Consider the following 22000-nt stretch of genomic DNA (forward strand, 5'->3'; position numbering starts at 1 on the left):
GAACACTACATCTGAGATTAAAGATGTACTGTGTATTGGCTATTTTAAGTAAATAAACCCAGAAACCCAGAAACCTCATGCGTCACTCCGCATTCCCACCCAGCCCGCTCACCTGTTTGCCTTTTCTGAACCCTTCATATAAATGAAATCATACAATATGTGTTTTGTTTCTAGCTTTTTTCATTTAGCATAATGTTTTCAAGGTTCTCCATAGCTGAAGAGTATTCCATTGTATGGATATCCCACATTTTTATCCACTTTTTTTTTTTAACTCCATCAGGTGATGGACTTTTGGGTTGTTTCTACTTTTTTGGTTACTATGAACAATGCTGGTATGAACATTTGCATATGGACAAATGTTTTCATTTCTTCTGGGTAGATACCTAGGACTGGAGTTTTTTGTTTTTGTTTTGGTTTTAAGATTTTATTTATTTATTTGACAGAGAGAGAGAGATCACAAATAGGCAGAGAGGCAGGCGGAGAGAGGGAGAAGCAGGCTCCCTTATGAGCAGAGAGCCCGGTTCGGGGCTCGATCCCAGGACCCCGACTGAGATCATGACCTGAGCTGAAGGCAGAGGCTCAACCCACTGAGACACTCGGAGCCCCAGGACTGGAGTTTCTAAGAAACTGCCAGGCTGTTTTCTGAAGTGGCTGCATCGTTTTACATTCCCACCAGCCGTGTATGAGAGTTCCAATTTCTCCACATCCTCACCAGCACTGACTATTATCTTTTTATTCTAGGATTCTATGGGTAAGAAATGGTGTCTTGTTACGGTTTTGATTTTATTATTTACCTAATGACTAACCATGTTGAGTGTCTCTTCATGTGTTTATTGGTCACTATGTACCTTTTTTGGAGAAATAGCTATTCAAATCCCTTGCCCACTTAAAAAAAAAATAGACTTTATTTTTTAGAGCAGTTTTAGATTCACAGCATAATTGAGTGGAATGTACAGAGATTTCCCCTATATGCTTACCCCCCAACCCTAGCCCCCTCTCTATTATCAACATCCCCCCCCATCCCACCAGTGATGCATTTGTCACAATTGATGAGCCTCCGTGGACACACCACTGTCATCCAAAGCTCACAGTTTACAGCAGGGTTCACTCTATGGGTTTGGACAAACGTATAATGACAGCTATCAACCACAGAGTATCACACAGAGGGGCGCCTGGGTGGCTCAGTGGGTTGAGCCTCTGCCTGCAGCTCAGGTCCTGATCTCAGGGTCCTGGGATCGAGCCCCACATCGGACTCTCTGATCAGCCGGGAGCCTGCTTCTCCCTCTCTCTCTGCCTGCTGCTCTGCCTACTTGTGATCTCTCTCTGTCAAATAAATAAATAAAATCTTTAAAAAAAAAAAAAAAGAGTATCACACAGAATCTCTCCTATCCATTCCTTGCTCCCTCCCCCCAGCCCATAACAACCAATGATCTTTTTATTGTCTCCACAATTTCGTCTTTTACTGTTACGCCATAGAGCTGGAATTATACCGCATACAGCCTTTTCAGGTGGGCTTTTTTCACTTAGTAATATCCATTTAACTTTCCTCCATGTCTTTTTAAAAAATATTTATTTATTGGGACGCCTGGGTGGCTCAGTTGGTTGAGCAGCTGCCTTCGGCTCAGGTCATGATCCCAGCGTCCTGGGATCGAGTCCCATGTCGGGCTCCTTGCTCATCGGGGAGCCTGCTTCTCCCTCTGCCTCTGCCTGCCATTCTGTCTGCCTGTGCTCGCTCTCTCTCCCTCTCTCTCTCTGACAAATAAATAAATAAAATCTTAAAAAAATATATATATATTTATTTATTTATTTATTGGGAGGGTAGGGGGAAGGAGGGAGAGTCTCGAGCAGACTCCATACTAAGCAGGGAGCCCAGCTCGGGGCTCCATCCCAGGACACCGAGACCAAAATTGGAGCCGAAACCAAGAGTGCGCTGCCCAGCGCACTGTGCCACCCAGGTGCCCCTCTCCATGTCTTTTCATGGCTCGATAGCTTATTTCTTCCTAATGCTGAAGAATATTCCATTGTGTGGATGTACAAAAGTTCATCTATCCATTAACCTCCCCAAGGACATCTTGGATGCTTCCAAATTTTGGCAACTATGAATGAAGCTGTTATAAATATCCCTGTGCAGATTTTTGGATGGACAAAAGTTTTCAGCTCATTCGGGTGAAGACCGAGGAGTGCGATTGCTGGGTCGCATGGTAAGACTATGTTTAGTTTTGTAAGAAACTGCGAAACTGACTTCCAAAGTGGCTGTCTGATTCTTTATTTTCACCAGCAATGACAGAGTTCCTGCCATTGGGTTTGTCACTTTGGCTCTTTTTTTTTTTTTTTTTAAACTAGGCTTCATGCCCAACATGGGACTTGGACTCATGACCCTGAGATCAAGAGTCAGATGCTCTACTGACTCAGCCAGCCAGAGCCCCATCTTTGCTTATTTTTAAATTGGGCTATTTGCCTTTTTATTACTGAGCTGTAAGAGTCTTATATATATTCTAGATACAAATACATTATGGAATAAATGATTTGCAAATATCTTCTCCCAGTTTGTGGGGTTTTCGGTGGCTTTTTTTTCAATGAAAAGGAATATTAAACGCTACATTCATGATAGTGGTTACTCCTGGAGGAGGCAGGAGCATGGATGGGGTTAGAATTAGACAGGTAGATGTGATGATGTAGGTGCTGTGAGAGGTAGAGCACAGATTCCGGGGACAGCTACCTGGGTCTCAAGCCAGCCCTGTCCAGTAACTTCCTCTCTCTGTGTCTGTTTTCTCATCTGTAAAATGGGTTTAAAGGTGCTGATCCCACAGGTGTGTTGTGATGCATGAACAAGTTAATGTGCCTGGAGAACTCAAACCAGTGGCTATCAGGAGCACAGTCTGCTTATATAAACCTTAACTCTATCACCACTTTTTGGGGTTGTGGTTGAGGCTTCAAGGTTTCCATTTTATTATCATGCTTTGAACTCGTATATGGTGCAAGCTTCCTTTGAATGCGTAACTCACTTAAAAGCAGATACATTTTAAAAGGCAATACAAGAACAAAAATCGGATTTTCTTTTACCCTTTAAAACGGGAAAGCCTGGGGCGCCTGGGTGGCTCAGTGGGTTAAGCCACTGCCTTCGGCTCAGGTCATGATCTCAGGGTCCTGGGATCGAGTCCCGCATCAGGCTCTCTGCTCAGCAGGGAGCCTGCTTCCCTCTCTCTCTCTCTGCCTGCCTCTGTCTACTGTGATCTCTCTGTCAAATAAATAAATAAAATCTTAAAAAAAAACAAAAAAAAAAAAACAAAAAAAAACAAAAACGGGAAAGCCTGGGATAGTTGCAGGGCCCTATTCCGTGCTGGCTGGGGTCTCAGAGCTGAGATCAGCCCCTGCTCCTGCCCCTCCCCCAGCACCCTCACAAGGTGCACGTGACCTTGACCCCACACCCCCTGTTTCCTGGGGTGCTAATAGAAGCTCTCTGATCCATGAGATTAAAGAAGACTAAAGAAGACCAGGTAAAATGGTCTAGTGTGAGGCCTGCCATGCGTTAGCTGTTATTTCTCCCTTAGCGCCTCCGGACCTCCCGGGATGGCCAGATGACAACCTTAGTAGAAAAATGCCACAACGGAGGGGACACCCAGGACGGTCGATGCAAGCCTGCCTCCGGCTCCATGTTTCTGGGCCGCTTCTCACGGAGATGCACAGGTTAGGATGAAAAGGTTCTTGTCTGAAACGGGACTGATGATAGAGCCTACCTAGCCGGGACGTGGAGAAGCGCCAGGAGGGCAACGGCCAGGAAAGCGCTTTGGCGGCTACACAGCGCTTCCGAAGAGTTGGTTTATTGGGGGGGGGGGGGGGGGGGGGGGGGGAATGATGCTGCAGAAAAACCGCACAGGGGCCAGGCCGGCGCCAAGGAAACCCAGGCGCCCTGCGGGGGGCTTCCGCTGCCCCTGGGGACCCGTGGCCCCGGCCCGGGGAAAGCGATCCGCGAAGCTCTGCGAGACCCGCGCGTCCACAGGCACAACCAAAGGAGCGCGGCGAGCTGGTGGCCGGCGGGACGCTGGGGGACGCCAAGGCCGCAGCTCCGCGGCCAGCCTGGCGCTTGAGCGTCTCCTGGCGGCGCGGTTGGGCCACCGTTAGGACCGCCAACAGCTGAGCTGGGGTCTCCGGGTCTGGGCATGCGCATCCCCCAGCGTCCTCCCAGCCAGTCAGAGAGTCCCACAGTTATCCTCCCGCCTACCCGTGGCGCTTGGGGGCGTGGCTTTCAGTTTTAGCCAATGACAAAAGACTTTAGTCCTTCGGCCGCCCCCACAGAAGGTGGTTTCTTTAGCAAGATGGCGGCGAGCGGCCTCCGGCGGGCTGCTGCTACGGTGCCCACTTCAGTGAAGCCCATTTTTAGTCGGGACATGAACGAAGCCAAGCGGAGGGTGCGCGAGTTGTACCGCGCCTGGTATCGAGAGGTGCCGAACACTGGTGAGAGGCCGCGGCGCAAGCGGGGCTCCGGATGCAGCCGCCCAAGGTCGCAGCCGTCCTGGCCTCCCATTTCTCTCGGGACGAGCTGAGTTCACCGACCTGGGCACAGGCAACTCCGGGTGCTTCAGGGGAGGAGGGTCACCCAAGCATTGGTGGACCCGACCCGGCGGCGGCGCCGGACTCAAAAGCAGCAGTGCCCTGCGTCCGAACCGCGCTTCTAGGCGCTCTGGGCGCGTTGGCCCTTTCGTCCCCGTAATTCTTACCGAATCCGTGGGAGGGACTGTGGGTGACAGGCTCCTTTTATAGGTGAGGCATGTGAGGCACCTAGAGGCGAAGTGATGCCCCCGAGGCCCAGAGCCAGCCTTGGTGGATCTGGAACCCAAAGTCAGCCGTAGAGTTGCTGAATGTATTTACAGGTGCCCATTAGGGTTAGTGGTCATCTGTCTCCCGCACAACCCTCCCCCCCCGGAAAAACAGACCACCAGAGAAGGGAAGTGACTTTCCCAAGGTTATCCAGTTAAGTCAGTGGTGCCTTTTCCAGTCCAAGTGAGGTGGCTTCCCACAGTTTCCCGAGCTTGCTCCCTAGCTCTGCCTGCCTCTAGCATTTCTTAGGAACTCCTTCCCCTCCCCCCCAGGACCTGCCCCCTGCTGCCTCTCTGTCCCCTGCCTTCACTTAGATGCCCCAGAACCAGTCTGTTCACTGGAAGGATTGAAATACGAAGTCTCCGGATGCAGACATTCTGTTTTCTTATCTCGGCGTTCCCCCTCGGCACTGCCCAATGTCCCTGATGAGAAAAGATCGGGGGAAATAAACTGTCAAGGACGGTAGGAACGTCAAGGGCTGTCGATATCTTGTTGTTTTGTTGATTGATGGAGTGTGTTTTAGTGTGGACCGTCACTGCTGGTCTGAGAGGGAAGGTGTTCGTAAGTGAGTTCCCCTCTGGGCTGTCCCTTCCCTACCTGTGTGAGAGAAGCAATAGAGGCTGGTAGTTACACAGACTTGCCCCCAGACCTTGCTCCTTACTAGCTGTGTGACCTTGAGCAAATTATTTCATCTTGCTGTGCCTCAGTTTCCTCATCTGTAAAACGAGCCTCATGGTGATACCTTCTTCGGAGAGTAGCCCTTATTAAAAAGCTAATATATTTAAAGTGCTGAGGGGAAGCCCTGTCACTTAGGTACTCATTGAATGGTGGCCGCTACTGTTGTTTTTATTATTACGATTATTATTATTACTGTTACTTACAGCAGGAGCATTTGTGCAAAAAGCATTTGTGAGAACTGTCTGCTGCAGTGTCCCTGTCCTGAACCTGACTTTCTGAGAGGTTGCTGATGACGGAATTTACACCCCAGGATACAAGGGAGGGAGAAACTTAAGTGAACTGGTGGTTCGGGACCAACCGCAGATGTAAATGCTTTCAGGGGGCAGGTGAATAATAGGTACAGGGAAGTGAGAGCAGCCAGTGTCTGCACGTGTGTGTGTGTGTGGGGGGGGGAGGATGTATTCAATGGCAGATGTTTGAAAACAATGTTTGCCTAGCAGAATCCTATGAGTGCCTAGAACCCTTTCTTGTTGCAGAGAGAAGAGGTGGGAACAAGACCCAGATGCAGGAAGAATCGTTTGTGATGGATTAAAAAAAAAAAAAAAAAATTGATGGCTGAGTTGAGGACAGACCCAGTTATCCACAGTCAGCGTCCAGAAGTTTTTAAACTATCCCCTCTCAGGAATTCCCCTCAAATACTGTTTGAGAAGATTATTCCAGAGTCGGAAGGGTCCTGAAAAGGGTTGGGGGGCAGGTGGGGAGGGGCACAGGGGTGGTACCTCCTTTATGGGGAGGATTGGTGGTCTGTAGCTGGTGGTCCGTAGGTGGTTTGTTGCTCAGGCCTGTGTCTACACTGGTGTTAGCCTATCCATGATTGGGACTCCAGCTGAGGAACCAAACCAAGAATTGGAATAAGTAATAGTATTTCTAATAACTAACATTTACTGACTTGCATACATATGGCCTAGCACTGTGCTAAATGCTTCACATTGCCCTATTTTTGAGGGTGGGTTCTAATTGTTTCCTTGTCTTACAGATAAGAAAATGGGGGCACCTAAGTGTGTCTTCTCATCACACTATTAGTGAGGAGAGGAGCCAGACTGCAGACCCTGGCTACCCACCTTTGACACTGGCTCTTTGCTCCTGCTGAGTTTTCCCTGAATCTCTCAGGACTCAGTTACGCCGCACACGTGAGCGGCCCTTTGCTTGGCTGGTGGTGCCCTTATATGGGAGCACAGAGACAGAACTACCTTCCTTCAGACCCCTCTACTGCAGAAGTATTAACTGAGGCTCGCTGGTTACAAAACAGGAGGTTTTCTGTAGAAACTATTTAATTTCCATTTCACTGGGATCTCTTATACAATAGGGCTGCTACTGGATGCCCAGAGATATAAAAGTGAATAAAATAGCCCTCCCCTCAGGGGCCTTCCGGTCTAGTCAGGAAGACAGGCATATATCCAGGCCATTAAGACTTAGAATAGATGTATTTTAAGATGTAAAATAGAAGCAAGTGCTGAAATGTTTAACAACTAACATTTATAGTAGCTTTGCTGTTTACAAGATATTGTCACCGATTTTTGCCATGTTCCCATAAAGGAATTAGGTCTGAGGTTCTTTTCTTTCCTATTTTTTAGCTGAGGAAGCAGGCTGAGGAGGTTGTATTCAAGTCAAGGTCATAGTTCATAATGGTGGGGAGACTACCCAGCTGGTTTGACCCCTGACCCCGTGCTCTTCTCCAGCACACCGTGCCGCCTTCCCATCTCAGGATCTCGAAGTACCTGGTATGAATGCTTCCTAAGTGAGCGGTGCAGACAGCTGAGGATATCAGTGTCCTCCCTCTTGATGTGTCAGAGCCTTCCTGACTCAGGAAAACCTTGACAGTAATTTTGGATAAACACACAGAGGCTGTGGAAAAGGCACCTTCATCCAAGAGGGGCACTTTGATACCTTTCTTAGTCCTTTTAGATTTTTTCAAAACCGCAATTTCAATATTCAGAATTCAAAGAATAAGCCAAGAAGCTGAGTTGAGGGAGAGCAGTTGGAATTAATTTATACCAGGGCCTCTCAGCACACTTGTGCCGGATAATCGTTGTGGCGGTGGTCCTGCGTTGTAGGATTTTTAACAACATCCCTGGTCTCTACCCACTAGGTGCCAGTAGAACTCTTTCCCTAGTGAGACAACCCAGAATGCCTCCGGACATGGCCGTCTGTGCTGGTGGGCAGGATCGTTGCTGGTTTAAGCAGCAAGCACCGAGTTAAAGCACAGAATGACTGGGCAGGTCATCGCTTAGGCTGTTGGTGTTTGCCTTCCCACAGCCTTTCTCTGGTGGAGGGCCGTGGTCAAAGGGTTGGGATGGGAGGAGGGAGATCAGGACAAAGCTATGGAATTTCTCTCCAGAGACAAGGGTTGTTAAGCTGCGAAGGATGGGCATTCAGGGACCTGTGAACTGACGTTGTGAGCCAAACTGCATTTGTGCTTGTGAACATCTTCCTAAGGAGGAAGACTTACACACCCAACGTCCTGGTGTGGAGTTCAGGAGATGATGAGGAACGGGAGCCGATGGGCACCAGCTCCCCTGGTATAGAGGGACCTTGTTTTTTTAAGCTCCCGAGGTTGGGCAGAGATCTAATATAAAAATGCAGGAAGGGTAAACACTGATAGCAGGGGAAGAGTCCTCATACTCATTTCCTTTAAAAAAACACCAGATTGTAAAATCAAAATAAACAACCTGGATTCCAGGCCCACATTTGCCAGGGACCAATCGTATGACTTCAGGCAAGTACCCACGGTGCCATAGGCCTCACTACCCCCAAATGGGAGGATTCTGAATTCCGGGATCCCTGTTAGTTTGCATTTGTTTTTGTGTCTCTTTGTTTTACTGCCCCTCTCTTTGCTCTTCTCTAAAATTCTACTATGAGAGGCACTTGGCACCTGGTTTCGGCTCAGGTCGCTTAGGTATGGTCTCCGGGTTGTGGGATCAAGCCTCCTGGAGTCAAGCTGTACTGGGCTTCCTGCTCAGCGGGGAGTCTGCTTCCCCTCTTCCTCTGCCCCTCCCCCTGCTCTCTTTCTAAAATAAAAAATAAAATTCCTACTATAATACACACTGGTGGGAACCCAGATTTATAGCATTTACCAATTTTCTGGGAGCTGGTACTCCCGCCATGGTTGATTTGAAGCTACCAAAGTACAGTCAGTGAAGGCAGATTGGGAAGAGAGACTCCCCAAGAGCCTTCTCCAGCACGCCACTGGATCCCGAGTTCTTTCCAGTGAGTGATTTCCTGTCCTCTGTTAACACTTCCCTGTAAAGCTGCCTGCGGTTTCTGCAGGTGCTTTTTCCCTGCTGGGATCAGCAAGGCAAGGTATAAATACCTCAGCAGAAGCTTTATTTTCCTGTTGCTGGCTCTAAATTGAGTTAAAGACTGAAACTTGATTGTCGATTCATTCACTCACTCCACAGCTCTCGTGGTGGTCAGAGCTGGTTCTGATTCTGTAGACGAGAGTGGACACGTCACAGGAATGGCCACAACACCAGGCGTCCTCACCAAATGAACACACAACCACATGCTCATTCTAGCCTCTGAGCCTTATTTATGCTTAATGTGCCCCTCTCCCTAGTCCTGCCCACCACACAAGGCGCTGTCCGTGCCCTCGTCGTCGGCAAAGCCACCGAAGGCTGACTGCCAGAGGGTGAGAAGTCAAATGACCGAAACCTAGTTTTCAAAGGACATAATGCGCCTCAGCTGAAGTCTCGGGTCCCTAAGGCTGTGCCACTCCTTGAGGCATTGACTTAGCCAGGGATGCGGAGTATGGTGATTTTATGTTTGCATTCACAGATGGCTGTCCCTCGGATCAAAATTTGAGAGACGAGTAGGAGTTATCTTCGAAGACTGCTCCCTCCTTCCCCCGAGTAACCTGATGTGGTAGTAATTGCTGGCCGGACCGAAGTCGTCCCTGCACACACAGCAGGCTCCCCGCGCCCTGAGCCGTGTGCCGCGCAAACCCACACCCCGTCACTGCTGGTTAATTTCACCCCCGTCATCTTTTGCCGATTGTTCTCTCTGAGAATAAAGCTAACCTTTTTGAGAGCTTATTCCATGCGGGGCACTTTCTAAGCATCTTATCTCCTGGAATCCTCCCAACCGCTCTGCAGTTCTCTGTGCTATTATCCTCCTCTCCCTCAGAAACAAATACGCCCAGGCACGCAGAAGTTTACGTTCGCAGGACCACACGGGTGCTGGGACTGAGCTGGGATCTTTTTTTTTTTTTTTTTTTTTTAAGTTTTTTTTATTTTTTTGACAGACAGAGATCACAAGTAGGCAGAGTGGCAGGCAGAGAGAGGAGGAAGCAGGCTCCCCACTGAGCAGAGAGCCCGATATGGGGCTCGATCCCAGGACCCTGGGACCCTGACCTGAGCCTAAGGCAGAGGCTTTAACCCACTGAGCCACCCAGGCGCCCCTGAGCTGGGATCTTGAACTGTGCTCTGCTGTGCTCTACTGCCGCCTCCCACGCGGCGGTCTCCGCAAGTAAACTTTAAGCTCCTTGAGAGCACGTGTCACTCCTCTACAGCCTCAGGCACCTCGCTTAGGGTCAGGCTAGTGATGTCTGCTGATGAAATGAATGGGCAGCCTGAATGTGTTCACTGACTCCGTGTTTGTAAAAAAGGTTTTCACCATGTAATTTCTTCCCTGAATCATGTTTCCTCTCTAGTGCACTTGTTCCAACTCGACATCACTGTGAAGCAAGGACGGGATAAAGTCCGAGAAATGTTCATGAAGAATGCCCACGTCACAGACCCCAGGGTGGTAGATCTTCTGGTCATTAAGGTAAGTGACCTTCCCTGACGGGCTTAAGAGCAGCTGGCTGGTCCGGAGCTGCTCAGTTTTGTCTCCCAAGTTTAAAAAGCAACTACCAGGTCAGTAGCTTTTGCTTAGTGTTTCAAAGAAACAGATGAACTTAGAGGTGGTTATCACCTGATTAAACAGAAGATTGCTCAAGAAAAATCCCACCGGGGCTTGCATTTTTATTTTTATTCATTATTTTTTGAAGATTTTATTATTTGTGGGGGTGCCTGGGTGGCTTCAGTGGGTTAAGCCTCTGCCTTCGGCTCGGGTCATGATCTCAGGGTCCTGGGATCCAGTCCCGCATCGGGCTCTCTGCTTGGCAGGGAGCCTGCTTCCTCCTCTCTCTCTACCTGCCTTTCTGCCTACTTTCTGCCTTTCTGTCAAATAAATAAATAAATTCTTTTTAAAAAAAAAAAAGATTTTATTATTTGAGAGACAGAGCACGAGTCAGGGAGAGGGGCCGAGGGAGAGGAAGAAGCAGACTCCCCACGAGTGTGGAGCCCAAAACAGGGCCTGATCCCAGGACCCTGAGATCATGACCTGAGCTGAAGGCAGCTGCTTAACCGACTCAGCCACCCAGATGCTCTGGGGCTTGTATTTTGGAAAAAGACATAAAGAGGAAGGTTTGAAACTCTTCCTAAAACCCCGTTTCTGAAGTTACTGCTTCACCAGGCTGCTGCTAGAAGAGGCAGGTTAGCGTAGTCCTGTGTGAATGGGGTCAAATCCCAGGCCTGATTGTGTCCTTTCTGGTCATCAGTGCGAACTTTAGCAAGGACCAGTACATACCACAGGACGAGTACTTAGCAGAAACCCAAATTCAGCCAGTCGGGGCAGGGGCCTGTTGACCTGGAAGTCGCCCCTCCTGGAATCAGTTCGCTACAGAGTATTTGAAAGGCCGCAGAGGTCAGTTAGCCCAACCACCTCATTTTCTAGATGCGGAAACTGGTCCTGACAGAGGATGTTCCTTGCCCAAGGTGACTCAGTAAGTCTGTGCCAGAGCAGAGAACAGAATCCTGGCCTTCCGCATGGCGTTCCTTCCCCTCAGCCGCTCTAACCGAACTCCTCTCCCCCACGTGTGCAGGGCAAGATGGAACTGGAGGAAACGATCAACGTGTGGAAGCAGCGGACACACATCATGCGGTTCTTCCATGAAACAGAAGCGCCGAGGCCAAAGGATTTCCTGTCCAAGTTCTATGTTGGCCACGACCCGTGAAGTCACTCAGGGGAAGGGTGCATGTTGATATTTAAATATTTTAGAGCGCAAATAAACTGAGTATGTGATGGTCACTTCCTAATAGAATTCCACTGGTGGGCCAGTGGGGGGTCCCTCTCCTGCAGGCTGTCTGCCTTTTTGCCGGAACCAGTGGGGTCTTCGTGTACACACCACCTGTTCCCTTTCCTGAAGTGTGGTGTTTCCTCCAAATTAGATTCTCTTTTCTCAGAGCCTCGCATGTCCGTAAACAGGAAGGATGAGGCCATCTGCTCAGAAACTAGCCTCCTGGCTGTCAGGCTGGATGACTTCGTTAAGGGGGTGGGGGTGGGGGCTCAGAGGGAGAGGGATGCCCCGCACGGAGTCCCACTCGGGGCTCAATCTCAAGACCGAGATCACAGCCTGGGCGGAAATCAAGAGTCGGATGCTGAACCAGCTGAGCCACCCAGGTGCCCCCAACTAGCCATGTTTCTACAGCCCCTAGGATTGCTCGGTGTCGCGGCGCAGGTTATCCAGAATGAGCCAGCTTTTGCTGTCGGGAGAGAGATCAGAGCAAAACTAGGAGGTGCAGAAGTCAGGCACCCAAGCCGGGCTGTTCTCCCCTGGGTTCTGCCGAGGCCTCGCCGGTCTCCGTGCAACAAGCGGCCGTCCTGAGAGTGAAATTGACTTCCTACCCCATCGGGCCCTCGGCTAGGAACACTGTTCGGTGCACACGGAGCAGAAAATTTCTACTGTTCTTCCAAACTGGGTTACAGCTCCAGTGACAGAATAAATGTCAACACACGTTAAAGAACTCATCTCTGCTCTCGATGCTTCTTCCCCGGCCAGACTAAGTGCTGGAGAGAGGGCTTCGGCAGGTAGTCACCCTGAGTGTTCCCAGATTCTTCTGCACCACCAACCCCTTTACTATCTTTTCATGTAAGGAAGCCAAGTGTTGAAAGATTCATTCTAATAACGATGTTTCTCAAAGAGTTGTAAACGGTCACAGCTTATGACTGGCCTGTGACATGACAACTCGCCAGCGTTCCTCAACGCGAAAAAGCTCAAGGCTTTAGTTATCCTGTGCACCTTTACTGAGGGCAGAGTTTCTGTTCGGCTTTTGTACATAGTGAAAATGGGCCCGGTTGCCTGTAATGACCTTTGTGGATCCGGGGGCGGGGTGGGGGGCCTGGAAATCTCGTGCTGTAAATCATAGGCCTGTTACCATCCAGCTGCCAGAGAAAGGATTGCGGGGACAAGAAACTGCAGCTGGGGGTCACTCATGCAGGGACAGTTCAGCCACCACTCAGTCATACCGAGCTGATGTTTAACGTGTTTATTCATAAGCTGATTGTGCTCAGTGGACAGCACATGTGTGGAAATGTCCCAGGGCCTGGGGATCTGGGCTGCGGTCACAGATGATGCAGGAGGCTTCACTGGAGTTGGGAGGCTGAGGGCTTTCCCTGCGCCCTTCGGACAGGGCAGGAGGAGAGGCTGTGAGCATCACCACATCATAATTAAGTCAGGGCTGTCTCCTTTCTGGACTTCCTCCATGTCCTGTAAAAAAGCAAAGCAGCAGTGAACCGGGCGCAGAGCAGCCTTCTGGCCGCACACCGAAAAGCATTCCAGAGAGGCTCTACCAAACAAGGCAGAGCAAGACAGTTTGTTTCTTCACTCACATATTTAATGAACATTCATCAGAGACCAGGTACTGGGGACCCATAGGTATAAAAAACACACTTCCAGGAGCATTTGGCTGGCTCAGTTGGTGGAAGGTGTACTCTTGATCTTGGGATCGTGAGTTCGGGCCCGACACTGGGTGTAGAGCTTACTTAAAAAAAAAGTGTTCCTTGCCAGCAAGAAACTCTTAGTCTAGTAGAATTTGGGGGTGTGCCTGTGTGCTTAAGCATGTAATACTGTCATAAGACATACTGGTCAGTCAGAGGGCACAGGAGTTCCTCCCTTTTTTTTTTTTTTGAAGACATTTTTCTTTAAGATTTTATTTATTTGACAGACAGAGATCACAAGTAGGCAGAGAGGCAGGCAGAGAGAGGAGGAAGCAGGCTCCCCGCTGAGCAGAGAGCCTGATGTGGGGCTCGATCTCAGGACCCTAGGGTCATGACCTGAGCCAAAGGCAGAGGCTTTAACACACTGAGCCACCCAGGCGCCTCACAGCAGTCACTTTCAAATGGAGTAATGAGGGAAGACTTCATCAACGACAATGAAGAATTGGTTCAATTCAAGAAATAGGGGTGTCTGGGTGGCTCAGTGGTTAGGCATCTGTCTTTGGCTCGGGTCATGATCTTCAGGTCCTGGGACTGAGCCCTGCATCAGGCTCCCTGCTCAGCAGGGAGTTTGCTTCTCCTTCTCCTTGTGCTGTCTGTCTGTCTCTCTCAATAAAAAAAAAAAAATCTTAAAGAGTAGTGCGAAATAGCCTTCCAACTGGAAGGAAGAGTGAGCCTCTGCTTGGGAGCAGGAAAGCATGTGGGTAATTCAAGAAACAGTGAATATTGAGGAGAGGTGAGTGGTTGGGAATATGGAAGACGAGGCTTGACTAACAGGTGTGACCAAGTCACGGCACAACTGACTTTCAGACTATGGAGCCAGAACTGTCCTTAGCTACAACAGAAGGGCAGCCAAGCAGCACATATTCAAGCATGGGAGCCAACACCAGAGAGCTGAATGGAACAGGCAGAGAGTGTGGTAACCTTGCTGACCACGGTCAAGACCTGCAGTTTCTAAATTTCAATGCGGAGAATGAAGCTGTTTGGGGTGCATGTGAAGGCATTAAATTGTTAAGAAACTTGTGGGTTGAGAGAACAAAGGTATATAAAAGAAAGACTGGTTGGGATCAACCCAGTTGGAGGAGATCCTAGTTAATTTTCTTTTTTAAAGATTTTACTTATTTATTTGAGAGAGAGCACAAGCAGCGGGGAGAGGGAGAGGGAGAAGCAGACTCCCCGTTGAGCAAGGAGCCCAACATAGGGCTCAGTCCTGGGACCCTGAGATCATGACCGGAGCCTAAGGCAGATGCTTGACCGACTGAGCCATCCAGGTGCCCTATCCCATTCCAGTGAATTTTTTTTTTTTAAAGATTTTATTTATTTATTTGTCAGAGAGAGAGAGAGGGAGAGAGAGCGAGCACAGGCAGACAGAATGGCAGGCAGAGGCAGAGGGAGAAGCAGGCTCCCTGCTGAGCAAGGAGCCCGATGTGGGACTCGATCCCAGGACACTGGGATCATGACCCGAGCCGAAGGCAGCTGCTTAACCAACTGAGCCACCCAGGCGTCCCCATTCCAGTGAATTTTTAAATCAGTAAGATCTCCTCAACACAGAGCAAAGGCAAAATAAAAACAGCGAAGTCAATCAATTTATTAAAGGTCTGCACTTCTGCTTCAAGGGACCAGAAACTGCTACCAGCGCAAACTGCATCAGAGTTCAGATGCCCCACCCCCTTCCTGTTCCTGGTCCACGTAGGAGAAAAGGAAGTCTTACCTGTTAGTCATCGTCGTCGTCATCCTCTGGGACAAAAATGTCGTGCTCCTCAAGTAGAGCAGCAAAGTTCTTGCTAATGAGCGTCCCCACATAGAGAAAGGGGATCACGATGGAGAACACACGGAGAAGGCCGAAGGACATCTGCAGAAGGTCAGAGCGGTGGCTGTGAGCTCCAGAGCCCACTCTGTGGGGCCACAGAAGGCTTGGCCCCTAAGGGACACTCCTGTGAACCCCAGACCCATAATACACAACTACTTGATTTTGGAAACATGCAGAACAAGAAAAAAAGAAAAAGAGAGAAGGTTATTTTATGGCCATCAATGTGGCTACCAGAAAGAAAAGTACAAGGCATTCATTCTAGACATCTAAAAATTAGTCGTGCATGTACAGTGGAAGGATACTTTGTACAGTTCTTTAACAGATTCCCCAGTTTAATTTCACATTAAATCTCAAAAACAACCATGTTTTGAAAAATGAGCATGTCTTTACCATAAAAGACTAGCTGTGTAGATGGACTAGGGGAGTTTCCGTGGAATTTCAACATATCCTCTCATATTTTCTTATGGAGTTTCAGGTTTTTTTCCAGCTGTGCCTTTTTATAAGGCAGCTCTTCCCCAATATGGACCCTGCTTCCTGCCACAAAACAGTCCTGAACTCACCTGTCTGTGCAAGCTAGTACTGGCCATACTAACTGTAGGAGAATTTCTGTTTTCTAACTCCCACACCACCCTGGAGTCAAAAAGCAAATTTGTTTGATGTAAGGGGCTGTCTCCATTTTACTTAGAAGAAAAAAAAAGTACTCGGGCAGACGACAGCATTCAGCGGTGGGAAAAACAGGACCTGGTTCGGGGGTGGGGTTGTACCAGCCAGAAACCTGGATTCCGGGACCCAACTCGCTGCTAGCTTTGGAGCCTCAGGGCTTCACTGCTTTGGCCCGACTTCATTCGTGGAAACAGTGATCGTAATAACTCCCTGCCCACCTCTCAGAACAGCAAATCACGTGAATTAAGTACTAAGTCAAAACTTATAAAAACAGAAGTTCTGTCCCACGTACCCTTTATCTAAAAGCCCTTTCACAACTCTTTATTCCATCCCATCAACTGCGAGGTGGACAAGAACGGAGTGGTTACGTGACTTGTCTACACCGGACACACACAGCCGAGTCTTGTGGCCTGGAGAACTAGGGCACCAGGCTCCCTGCTAGCTCACCACGACGAGCTAGTGCAGGGTGCAGTCCTTCTCAGCTCTCGCTCCCCATCCTCTGTCTCGGTGCGCCCAACTCAACACCGGGATCTGACCCATTTCCTCCCACCTGTCAAAATTAGCGCATCACCGCTAAACTTTGTCCTCGATCCGTCTTCCGGTCTAAGGCGGTCGTATGATTGGCCTTTGCTCCTATCAGTCAGCGTCGACCCGCGCACACTCCCCATAATGATTGGCCGCGGCCCCTTCGCCCCGCCTCCAGGCAGACACTCACTTTCACCGGTTTGGGCAAAATGGCGCCGCTGCGAGTAACGATGACTGACCTCGACGGTACCAGGCTCCGACCTGCGCCACCTCCTCCGGCGGAGACATCACCACCATCTTTCCTCAAGCTCGGCCCGCTCCGGAAAGCTCCGGATCGCAAGGATGCCAATGCCAGCCAGCGAACCCCTCCGGACGCCATCTCCCAGCTCCGCCGCTAGCCCGGCACCCGGACCCCACGCCCGGCCGCTGTGACGCCCTCCGGGAGAGCACCGCCCCAACCCTCGCGAGGCTTTTGGGATCAGACGCGAGACCCAGCCTAGTTCCTGTTGCCGTGCGAAAGAGACGTTTGTCACGCGCCCGACGTGGTGACGTCACGAGGAGGGGCCAACGCCCCGTAGCCGCCTAGTTCCGGACCTGGCGGGCCGGCTCGTCCTGCGAGCGGTCGTGGTGGAACATTTTCTCTTCCGCCGTTGTTCGCTCACTCTGCCGCGCCGGGCCTGGGCAGAGCAGGTGACGGTTGGGAAGGGAAGTCACTTTCATCGACCCTCAGTCGTATTTTCCTTTTTAACATTTAAAAAACACGATTCATACCCCTTAGTTGTACTCCCCGGATGATTCTGGAATTCTGTTTCTTGCCAAGGTGCACGCTACAGAGAGGCAGGTGGAAACACATCGGAAGGGGAAGTGCGAGCTTTCGCACGACCTGGGCAAGTGACTGTTGAAATAAACTCGAGGAACCGAAGTGAGTAATAAAAACTAGTGTTTTACTCGATAAAAAACACTGTGACCGTAAGAACGATAACAAAAGCCTGTAGTGTCTGTGTATAAAACAAGGCGCCGTGGGCCGGGGGCTCCTCCAGCCCCTCTTCTGGGAACAAGCCCGCAGGAACGGGTTCCGGACCCTGGTGGCCTCCCGGCGTCCTGGTCTTGGGCTGAGCAGAAGCCCCTAGACCTACTGGGGCCCCGGGCAGTGTACCCAAGGCCCTAGTAAGGGCTCGAGAGGCTAAGAAGGGGCTGATTGCGCGCAGGCAGAGGGGGGGATGTCTTGACCGCCTCGGGATCTCCCATCCAGCCGCTGCGACCACACCCTGGGGCTCAGGCGGGTCTGGCTGCTGGCTCTCTCCACTCAGTCACTTTGCCTCCCTCAACAATGGAGAAAACACTTGGCACCGAGCTGCTGAGAGTAGCAAAGACAGGGTCTTGGCAGATGCGCACTGGCTGACCAGCGGGAGTGTCAATGAGTTCCCAGGCCAGGTTCGGGATCGGGAGTGGCTCTTAGCACAGTTAGGAGGAAAGAGTTTATCACAGGGTGCTTGCTGGGAATCCTGCGTCCAAGCTTCTAGAATTTTGGACTGAGAACCAAAATAACAGCCTGGCTTCCCCAGGGAGCCCCATGTGCCTCCCCACTCCTTTAGCTTCCCACCTGGCAGCTCCCAGAGCCAGCTGCTCAGGGCAGAACACAGGAAGGATTTCTGCCACCAGTCCCTCCTGGGGCCATGACCAGCACCATCTCTAGACAGGGCAGCCAGGGAGAGAAGCTGATGGCCCCGACACTTTCTGAGCAGAATCAATCCCCTTTTGCTGGCTGAAGGCCCTCTCCCTCCAAAGGGCCGCACCCAAACTGCAGAGGGGGAGCCGTCCTGTGCCCCACCTCTCAGGAAGCACCGGCCCCAGAAACCCCTATGGCAATAAACCTACTTTCCCTGATCATGTCAGCTCCCCAAGCCAACACTTGAGCCAGCCTCTGGTATTTAAATGTACACAAGGCTCCCTGTGTAGGAGGTTGTGGTTGTAGAGTCTGGTGTGTAGGTAGCATTCTATGGCCACATAATATTCCCCATTTCCACCATTTGACTAGTGTCCCCTGCCAGAGCGGCAGTCCAGCAGAGCGGCAGGAGACTTGGTCAGGCTCCATGGCTACCAAGCAAGCCCCCTTCCTCTCTGGGCCTCAGGAAATAAAGGTGCTGGAAGGAAGGATTCCTCAGTCCCGTCCAGGCACGAGGGTGGATCTGGAACCTGGAGAAGGACTAAAAAGCAGGAAGGAAAGAACCCTCTCAAAAAAAAGCAACTTGAAACCGAATAAACACTGAATCCTGACCAGCAGGATAAAGGCAGAACCCCCAAGGGCTGAGGCTCAGGGCCCATCCTGTTTCTCCCGAGCTGGCCCGCTCCCCCAGACCCTCCGCAGCCACCTCTGCCTCAGCTCCATGATCTCCTGGCCGTACCAGTTGTGCAGGGTAGAAAAGTAGGAGGTCTCAGGGAATGCGGGGCTCTGCCTCCCGTCCAGGTAGAGGCTGGCCGGGCCCTGCCACTCGGCCAAGCCCGGCCCCGCTGGCTTGCTGCCCCTTTCTTCAACCAAGTCCACGGAGCTGCAATCCTTGGAGGGGGAGTAACCGTTTTCCAGGCCTGGAGACCGGCGGTCAGCGGCCTGGGGCTTACGGTGGCTGCCAGTGGCCTTCCAGGATGAGTGGCGATGCAAGGCCAGGCTGTGGCGGGCCTCGCGCAGCTGGCTCTCCAGCTCGCGCACCACCAGGCGCATGTAGCTAAAGCTGGCCCTGGACAGGGCCTTCACCCAGGCCTCCTGCGCCGCGGGCCCATCGGCCGCCAGCAGGTGTGGGCGCACACCAGGGGCGTCGAAGCAGATGGCGAAGGCGAACTCCTCGGACACGGGAGCCTCAGCCAGCTCCACCGTGCAGCCCTCTAGCACCACCAGGCTCAGCGGGGCCCGGCTCTCACGACTCTCAAAGGAGAACAGCAGGTTGCCTTTGAGGACAAACCAGCACCTCCGGCCGGTGCCACTGGGGGTCGGTGCAGTCCCTGGCCCGCCCCAGGTGCGCAGAAAGCCCGTATGGTCGGCCGGGGAGTCGCTCAACGCGTAGTGGGCCACGCTCCTCTCATTCAGCTTCATGGCTCCCATAAGAACTGTGAGGGGAGATGGGTGGCCACAGGTCAGAGCGGAAGGCAGCCTCTCTGCCCCTGCTGGGAAAAGCACGCTGGCTCTGGAGGACCCCTGGGCCCCTGCCCTGTGGCCTCTACTCACTTGCTGTATACCCTGAGGCTCTCAGGGTCCCCATCTGTGAAATGGGCTTGTGTCCCCGCCTTTTCTCGCAAAGGGTGGTTGTGAGGGGCATGCAAACGAACTGGACAGCAGAGGACTCAGAAGGGTAATGTGACTCCCAGACCGGGAGCTAGGGAGGGGTTTGAAACAGCTTTTTAAACTCCAAAGAAAAAAGCATCAGCTGAGCTGAAATGGACCCTGAACCCATAGAAATCAATGCTTGAACCATCCCTTAATCCAGGGGTCCCTTAGCTCCAACCCTGAAGCCAAACCTCCAAGGTTTCTGTGACCCTCCTGGGCCCCTGCCAGCCTCTCCTTGGTCAATGGCAGTTATCCTTTAGTTAAGAATCCGTGGCCTTCGGGGCCAGATGAAGGCAGGGTAGGGCAAGCCAGGCCCCATTCCTCCACGGGCAGGGGTGGGGGTTTGGGGGAGGCTTACATGGGGACCTGCTCAGTATATGAGTGTGGCACAAACACAGGGTGTGGCTGGGTAGGACCAACCCCAACCCCAACCCCAGCCCAATCCCTCCTGAATGCCAGGGTGTGGCTGGGTAGGACCAACCCCAACCCCAACCCCAGCCCAATCCCTCCTGAATGCCACGGATCCTAAGGGGCACCCAATCCAGCTGTCCTCCTGACTCATGAAAAACGGATGCCCAGAGCAGCGAAGATGAACTGCCCAAGCCCGCATGACCAGTGAGAAGCAGAGCTTGGTCTCCTGATTCCCTCATGCCTTCCAGGGGCGAGTCTCCGCAGGGACCCACTTACCAGCAGAGCTCACAGCAAGAGGGCGGGGGCCTCGCGTCCAGCCTCTCGGCTTAACCCTTTGACTATGTTGTTCCTAGGGCACCTGCAAAACAATTGTCAAACCCCATCACAGCATCCTAAAGGATGAGAACTCCTACTCAGTCTTAGAGGCCCAGTAAAACCACCGCCTCCTCCAGGAAGCCTCCCCTGACCGCTGATAATCTCCCTACCTTCCCACCCACCCAGACCAGGCACCTGAGAGCAACTAACCATCACTTTGCAGAGCTCAGTCCCCTACACCCAAAGTCAAGGTCAGAGTTAAGTGTCCTCAGCTTCCTGCTTTGCCCTTTTAGCAGTCTCAGGGTTTATCTGCAGGCTGAGGTCACCTGATCTGTGAGGCCTGCCCTGATCACTGTTTCTAAAGTGCTCCTGAGCACAAGCTGACCCAACCAGTAGCCCCCAACTTCTGCTTTCTTTTCCTTCCCCCCACAATGATCTCCTTGTTTATCGCAGTCTCCCCAGCCCCAGAAGGTCTAGCGCAGGACTGACTCGCCTGGGCGGGACTCGGCTTGGCTGCCCGCGTAGCCTCCCATAAAAAGCCCATCAAGATGAGGACTTCCGAAAGTACTGAAATAACCAAGAAGACAGCAGTGGACAAAGCAATCCGTCCCTCCTGGAGCCTGCATTCCAGCGGGGAGACATTGTAAACAAAGATAAATAATAAATGAATGGGAAAATGAAGTAAGTAAGAAGTCACGTTAAGGACCAGTCCCGATAAGGCTTGGGGAGAGAAACAGGCCGGGCCTTCGGGGGCGGGGCCATGCCAGTGGCGGGTCGCGGGAGGCGGGGGCTCACTGAGGTCTTCCCGGCACGGCACCGGGGCGCGGAAAGGGGACCCCGGGGCCCGCGGGGCAGTGCTCCGGCTCCCGCCGCGAGCCTGGGTGCGGGACGCGGACCGTACAGCCCGCGAGGGGCCGGTACACCCGTGTCTCCTGATTCTTTTTGTTAGGGGAGCTGGGCGGGCTGGGGCCTGGGACCCAGCGGCCTGGGGCCACCGGGTTGCCCCGGACCCGCCACCGCCCGAAAACCGCGGTGGCCCCCGCGGGAGGCCCCGGCCGAGCGCCGCAGAGCCGCGGCGGCCGCCTCAGTCTCCCGGTCCGCGCAGTGGGGCTGCCCCGCCACGTCTCCGCGGCCCACGCCTTCCCGGGGCCGCCGCCTCCAGAGCCCGCCGGGCCCGCTCACCTCCGCGCCGCCGGGCGCGACGCCGCTCGGGAGGGCGTCCCGCGGGGTGGGCTGCGTCCGCGGCTCGGGGCGACCCCGGCTCCGGACCCCGCGCCTCCGCCAGGACCGGAACGTGGCTGCGGGCGCCGGGAGACCCCTTCCGGGCGGCTCGAGTTACCCCCCGCGCCCCTCCCCTCCCGCGGCTCACCGGGCGGTCCGCGAAGCCGCCCCTGATCCACGCGGGGGTGGGGGGGAACTGAGGCCCCAGAGCCCCGGACAGAGCTGGTCAGCGGCGGGCGACCTCGAACCCAGAGCCCCACCGCAGGCAGTCCGCGGGCCTCGGACCCAGCCCACTGCCGGCAGAACTCGGAGCCCTTCTCTCCCCATCTCCAGCCCCCTCATCCCGCCCGGCCCACTTTCCCCACAGAGCCAAGCCTGGGACGGCTTCGGCCCGGCGCCTCCTCTGGGCGGGCTCCTATGCAGCC

The 22000-nt window shown here is 52.5% G+C and overlaps 3 protein-coding genes across 5 annotated transcripts; 1 reads left to right on the top strand and 2 right to left on the bottom strand.

Moving 5' to 3' along the window:
- The first annotated feature begins 4292 nt into the window (after nucleotides 1-4292).
- LOC111157547 (NADH:ubiquinone oxidoreductase subunit A6) lies at nucleotides 4293-11625 on the top strand. Of its 2 annotated transcripts, XM_022519053.1 has the most exons (4): nucleotides 4301-4455; nucleotides 6033-6041; nucleotides 10205-10320; nucleotides 11420-11625. In XM_022519053.1, exons 1-4 carry the CDS (start codon nucleotides 4317-4319, stop codon nucleotides 11549-11551), a joined length of 396 nt encoding a protein of 131 aa, XP_022374761.1. In that variant the 5' UTR covers nucleotides 4301-4316; the 3' UTR covers nucleotides 11552-11625. The 2 variants fall into 2 exon arrangements, with proteins under 2 accessions (XP_022374762.1, XP_022374761.1); XM_022519054.1 differs by lacking the exon at nucleotides 6033-6041 and having other exon boundaries at nucleotides 4293-4455.
- A 1223-nt stretch (nucleotides 11626-12848) lies between these two features.
- On the bottom strand, nucleotides 12849-17227 carry LOC111157618 (single-pass membrane protein with aspartate rich tail 1). The gene is made up of 3 exons (XM_022519193.1): nucleotides 16500-17227; nucleotides 15023-15163; nucleotides 12849-13084 (listed from the first exon to the last, which is right to left on the bottom strand). The coding sequence occupies exons 1-2, from the start codon at nucleotides 16686-16688 to the stop codon at nucleotides 15026-15028; spliced, it is 327 nt and encodes a 108-aa protein (XP_022374901.1). The 5' UTR covers nucleotides 16689-17227; the 3' UTR covers nucleotides 12849-13084; nucleotides 15023-15025.
- Nucleotides 17228-17322: 95 nt separating this feature from the next.
- Nucleotides 17323-21027, bottom strand: LOC111157616 (family with sequence similarity 109 member B). Of its 2 annotated transcripts, none has more exons than XM_022519192.1 (3): nucleotides 20316-20748; nucleotides 18715-19411; nucleotides 17323-18516 (listed from the first exon to the last, which is right to left on the bottom strand). In XM_022519192.1, exons 2-3 carry the CDS (start codon nucleotides 19404-19406, stop codon nucleotides 18471-18473), a joined length of 738 nt encoding a protein of 245 aa, XP_022374900.1. In that variant the 5' UTR covers nucleotides 19407-19411; nucleotides 20316-20748; the 3' UTR covers nucleotides 17323-18470. The 2 variants fall into 2 exon arrangements, with proteins under 2 accessions (XP_022374900.1, XP_022374899.1); XM_022519191.1 differs by adding an exon at nucleotides 20844-21027 and having other exon boundaries at nucleotides 18451-19411; nucleotides 20316-20397.
- Between the last annotated feature and the right edge of the window lie 973 nt (nucleotides 21028-22000).

Source organism: Enhydra lutris, unplaced genomic scaffold (assembly GCF_002288905.1).
Source record: "Enhydra lutris kenyoni isolate GAN:26980312 unplaced genomic scaffold, ASM228890v2 scaffoldscaffold55, whole genome shotgun sequence".
NCBI classification, from domain to species: domain Eukaryota; kingdom Metazoa; phylum Chordata; class Mammalia; order Carnivora; family Mustelidae; genus Enhydra; species Enhydra lutris.

Coding starts and splice junctions, on each gene's coding strand:
- LOC111157618 (XM_022519193.1), bottom strand. CDS start 16,688: ATGGCGTCCGGAGGGGTTCGCTGGCTGGCATTGGCATCCTTGCGATCC. Junction 15,164..16,499: donor TTTTGCCCAAACCGGTGAAA/GTGAGTGTCTGC, acceptor GACCTTCTGCAG/ATGTCCTTCGGCCTTCTCCG.
- LOC111157547 (XM_022519053.1), top strand. CDS start 4,317: ATGGCGGCGAGCGGCCTCCGGCGGGCTGCTGCTACGGTGCCCACTTCA. Junction 10,321..11,419: donor TAGATCTTCTGGTCATTAAG/GTAAGTGACCTT, acceptor CCACGTGTGCAG/GGCAAGATGGAACTGGAGGA.
- LOC111157616 (XM_022519191.1), bottom strand. CDS start 19,406: ATGGGAGCCATGAAGCTGAATGAGAGGAGCGTGGCCCACTACGCGTTG.